At 53.4% G+C, this 5,204-nt stretch overlaps 1 protein-coding gene across 1 annotated transcript in view; it reads right to left on the reverse strand.

Moving 5' to 3' along the window:
* The window catches only part of MYPOP (Myb related transcription factor, partner of profilin), a 6,883-nt gene extending 1,685 nt beyond the window's left edge, over positions 1-5,198 (reverse strand). Inside the window, exon 1 of the mRNA XM_029925094.1 lies at positions 4,693-5,198. Coding sequence (XP_029780954.1) covers positions 4,693-5,191 — 499 coding nt within the window. The 5' untranslated portion in view covers positions 5,192-5,198. The remainder of the gene's footprint in view (positions 1-4,692) is intronic.
* Between the last annotated feature and the right edge of the window lie 6 nt (positions 5,199-5,204).

Genomic DNA, 5,204 nt, shown 5'->3' on the forward strand with positions numbered 1-5,204 from the left:
CCCCCCCCCCCCCCCCCCCCCCCCCCCCCCCCCCCCCCCCCCCCCCCCCCCCCCCCCCCCCCCCCCCCCCCCCCCCCCCCCCCCCCCCCCCCCCCCCCCGCCCTACCAGCTACCACCATCTCCACTGATGACAGCTCCAACTTTCCAGCCACTGGGTGGCCAAAACTTTCACTCTTTTTCTCACCCAAGACACTGTCCGTGTGCAACTGTCAGTGGTTCTGCCTTCAGACAATTTCAACCTCCAGCCTCTTTTGTCCACCTCCACAGCCCCCGCCCCCTCCCCGCCCCCAGTCCAACCACCTGCATCTCCTGCTTAGAACTATTGCAATCCTCAGCTGGGTCCCTGGCCTCCGAAGTCTTAGAGGTCCAACCAATACACATGTCAGTTATGCTACCCACAGAGGCCATCATATCCTAGGATCCGTGGATATGAAATGTCCAAACAGGTAAATCTACCAGAGACAGAAAGCAGATTAGTGGATGCCTGGGGCTGGGTGGAGCTGGGGGGAAGGGGGTGGAGGGGTGATGGCTAAGAGATGTGGGTTTCCTTTTCGGGTGATGGAAATATTCTAAAATTGATAGTGGAGCTGGTTGTGCAACTTGATGAGGATGCTGAAAGCATTGTACGCTTTAAAAGGGAGGCAGGGGGGCACCTGGGAGGCTCAGTCAGTTAAGCGTCCAACTTCGGCTCAGGTCATGATCTCATGGTTTGTGGGTTCGAGCCCTGCGTCAGGTTTTGCGCTAACTGCTAGCTCAGAGCCTGGAGCCTGTCTTCAGACCCTGTATCTCCTTCTCTCTCTGACCCTCCCCTGCTCACGCTGCCTCTGTCTCTCAAAAAAAAAAAAAAAAAAAAAAAAACATTAAAAGGGAGGCGGGATGCTATGGGGACTGTGTCTCAATAAAGGTGTTTAACAAATAACAAGTTAGATGTTGTCTTTCTCTGCTCCAAAGCTTCTTGGGGCTCTCATCTCTCAGAGTAAAAGCAGAGTCCCTAAGGCTCCCAAGGCCCCGCACAATTTGTCCCAGTGCCTTCCTGACCTCATCTCTACCCCTTCCCTTCTCGATGGCATTCACTAGGCTCCAAACCACACTGGCCTTCTAGTTGGTCCACAAACACAATAGGCCTGCTCCTGCCTCAGGGCCTTTGCACTTGCTGTTCCTTGGCCTGGAAAGATCTTTCCCGGGACACCTGCCTGGTTCCCTCTCTCAGCTCCTCCGCTCAAATGCAGCCTCCTTGGGAAGACCTTCCTTGACCTTCTGTCGACTGCAGTTCCCCGTCTCCGTCCCTTTCGCTCTCCTAACCCTACCTAATTCCCTTCATTAGCACGTATCTCCACCTGGCATGGGGTCACTCTGTGTTTCTGTCTGTCTCCTCCTCCTGATGTCAGCTCTGTCAGGCAGGCCCTTGTTTTGTTCACTGGTGTTTACCCAGTGCCTAGAACAATGTCCAGCACAACATGTTTTTCTTTAATGAAAAAAAAGGACTGTGGCTTTTAAGGAGTCAGCATTGATCGGGGCCCCAAGCCCCAGGCCCTTGCCGCAGCCCTCCCAGAGCTTCCCAGCACCCACAAGGGACAGTCCAGCCCCTGAGGCTACAAAGCCTCAGCTCTTACCCCTTTGTGTCCCTCTTCCTTGCCTCGGGGCCAGTGAACATGTAGTTCCCTCGATCAAGAGTATCCCCTTGCATGGCCTCTTGGCCAGTGCAGACAGTCCTTCCTCAGGGAAGCCTGCCTCCTGCTCCTGGGCCAGATCCATCTCCCTGCTCTCCCGCTGCAGAAACAGCCAACCCCCTCTAGCCTTCAAGGCTGGGGGTCCAGCCTCCCCAGACCAGGCAGGGGGAGGAGATGGGGGAGGCACAGAGAGAGTAGATAGCCAGAGCTAACACTTGTTGGACACTTTCCTGGCTGGCCGGGTCCTGGGCGAAGCGGCCATGCTTTCCTCCTACTTATTTCAGCGAGTCCTCTCGGCCATTCTCCGGGGGCACGTGCTGCTCCATTTTACCGATGAGGCGACCGGAGGCCCAGGGGGACGGCACAGTGCTGGCGAATGGGAGAAGAGGGACTTGAACCCAGGCAGGTTCCAGGGCCCATGCTTTCAACCACGCTTTGGACGGGGCTGTGGGCCCAAGGGTGGGGACTCTCCCTCATGAGGGGTGTGGGAGTTGTAGCCACTCTGCAATGCTGTTCTTCTAGCCTGTTGAACAATAGAATAGAAAGTGGCCCAGGCTTTGTGCCCACAGGGGTCATGGAAGGGCCACTGCCAGATTTAACATCCTTTATTTGCAACCCTTAGGCCTCAATTTCCCCACCTGTAAATAGTGCGCACGAGCAAAGGACCAAATGACCCCAAAACAGAACCTCTCCCTGAGGGCCATCACAGGGATTAATTGAATAACCTCAGGCATGGTAAATCCTCAATGCTGTTACTGTTATTATTTGTTTGTTTGTTTTCCAAATATTAGGTCAGAGATAAAGTATCCTTAGCTTTCCTCTGGTGTCAGGAAAGACCCCTCAGGCTGTCCCAGTCCCCTTTCCAGTCTTTCAATAAAAGCCAATTTCTCTTTTATGAATTTGCACAGTGGGTAAGCTCTGTGTGAGGTTCTAATCAAGGATGCGTTAAGCACATCCCTGCCTCTGGGCCTTTGCACGTACTGCTTCTTCTAGCTCAAGTGCTGTTCTCCCAGAAACCCTCTTGTCTCAATTTGTCTTCAGATCTCTGCTCCAATTCCACCTTCTCAGAGAAGCCCTCCTTGACTACACTATCTACAGCAGCCTCCTCTCACTGAACTATCCTCCTTCATTTGTTTAAGTTTATTTATTTATTTTTGAAGCAGAGAATGGGGGTGGGGGAGGGGCAGAGAAAGTGGGAGGCAGAGACTCCCTAGTAGGCTTTGCACCATCAGCGGGGAGGCCGACCTGGAGCTCGAACCCATGAGCCGTGAGATCATGACCTGAGCAGAAATCAAGAGTTGGACGCTCAACCGACTGACCACTGAGGCACCCCAACTCATCATCTCTTAACATGGCTGTATTTTTCCTCTTTGTTCTGATCACCTCCTGGTATGTGATCTGTTTGGGGGTTATTTGTGTCTTTCTCCAATAACTGGAATGCTAGCTCCGTAAGGAACAGGAAGGTGTCTTTTTCTCCACAGTATTCCTAGTATCTGTTACAGTGCTTCCCTTAGAATAGATGCTCGGTGAATATTTGTTGAATTAATGAAGGAATAAAATAGTTGTGGGACTCCTGAAAAAACGTTTGCCATCTCTGCTGCACTGGTTCAATGTGACCATTTCACAGACAGAAAACAACGAGGTTTGAGATTCATCTCGAGAACAAGGGTCCCATGTTCTCCTGTCTCTCTCTGACTTAAAACGCTTTCATTCCTCCCAAATGCCTTGAAGATAAAGTCCAAAGTTCTGACCTTCACTTATGAGCCATGTGCGATCTAATTCTGGCATCCCCGTGAACTCTGTCAATATTAATTATTGTCGTTCTTGCCAGACAATCTAGCCCAGTGGTTAAGGGCATGCACCGTGAGTTGGACATAACCAGTATTTGGGTCCTGATTCTACTATTTACTTGCTGTGTGACCTTGGGTGGATGAATGAACCTCTCTGAACCATATGATCCTGAACATTGTTTGATCATATCCATGTCCGTCCCTTTCTCAAAACCCTTCAGTGACACGTATGGCATTCTGGATAAAAGTCTTCACCACAGCCTAAAAGGCACTGCATGGTCTGGCCTTAGTTGGCCTCTCTGACCTCATCTCAAACAAAAGATTTCTTCAATCTTTCTACTTTCCCCTTCCCTTAACTCGGAAACTTCTCAGTTCCTAAACTGGCTAAGTTTCTTGCCTCAAAGCCACTCTACACGCTGTTTCTTCTACCGGGGACACTTCCTCAGCTCTTCATTCTCACTCTGCTTTTCTGATGTCTCCTCCTCCAGGAAGCCTTCCTTGACCTCCAGCCTGAGTGGGGTACCCCCTCTGGACTCCCACAGCTCAGGCCCAGGAGGGCAGGGCTGGAGAGATCTCCCTCACCGCAGTGTCCCCAACACTGCCCAGTACAGGGGAGGTGCTGGAGAAATAGCTGTAGAAGAAATAAGAAGCCAGAGTCAAGGCCACGTGGCATGTCTTTGCACTCTGCTCTCCACACTTCCTCTACTCATGGCATGACCTTGGGAAAGTTACCGGATCTCTCCAAGGTTTTGATCTATAAAATGGTAAAATAGTTCATACCTCACAGCACTGGTAATTCTATCAAGAGCAGAACGAGGAGGGTCCAGGGGGCGCTGCGCTCAGCAATTTACACATTTTAACTCATTCAATCCTCACAGCATGCTTTTGGGTGGGGGCTATTTTTTTTTTATCCCCATTTTACAGATGTGGAAGCTGACCTGCAGGAACTTACCTAAAATGACACAGCTGAGTGGCAAAGTTATGACTGGAGCCCAGGGGGCCTCCATGGTCACTACCCTCCTACATTATGTTTAATGAAATCCTGCCTGTGCTGAAAATCCCAGGTGTGGACTCTGGAGCCAGACCTTCCAGGTCCGGGTTCCGCTGATGGCTCTGAGAGTCACGGCCTGTGGCACTTTGGGCAAACTACGTAAAGAGCTGGGAACAGGGCCGAGCCAACAGCTGACTTCGCGACTGTCTGCTCTGGCTAAGGTGATGCTGAAGGAACTCACCTGCCCGTCGGTCTTCCCTGCGGTCCTCGGACAAGACGTAGCGTTGGGTGCCCGCGTTTGGGGCCGACGGCTGTGAGGAAGCGGCCACCGAGGGCTGCTCGGCTCCTGCACCAGCTCCCGGCGCCGCCACTCCCGGTCCCAGGATGGCGAAAATGGTCTCCTCCTCCGCGGAGAAGGCGTCCTCGGCGGCAGGCCCGGCGCCCTGCGTGGAGTGCGGCACGCGGGCCAGCTTCTCCTTGGTGCGGCGCTTGAAGTCATTCCAGCGCTTCTGCACCTCTTGGCCGGTGCGCTTCCAGCTGGTGATGCCGTTGATCTTGGCGGCGATGCCGTCCCACACACGCCGCCGCTCGGCTACGCTCACCCGACGGCTCTGCGCGCCATAGAGCTGTGGGTAGTGGGCGCGCACCTCACGGATCAGGATCTGGTTCTCCTCGAACGAGAAGCGCGGCTTGCGCAGCCGGGTGGTCTCTTCCGCTTCGCCCGCCGCCGCCGAGGCCATGGCGCCCCCCGAC

The sequence above is a fragment of the Suricata suricatta genome, chromosome 16 (assembly GCF_006229205.1).
Source record: "Suricata suricatta isolate VVHF042 chromosome 16, meerkat_22Aug2017_6uvM2_HiC, whole genome shotgun sequence".
Taxonomy (NCBI): Eukaryota; Metazoa; Chordata; class Mammalia; order Carnivora; family Herpestidae; genus Suricata; species Suricata suricatta.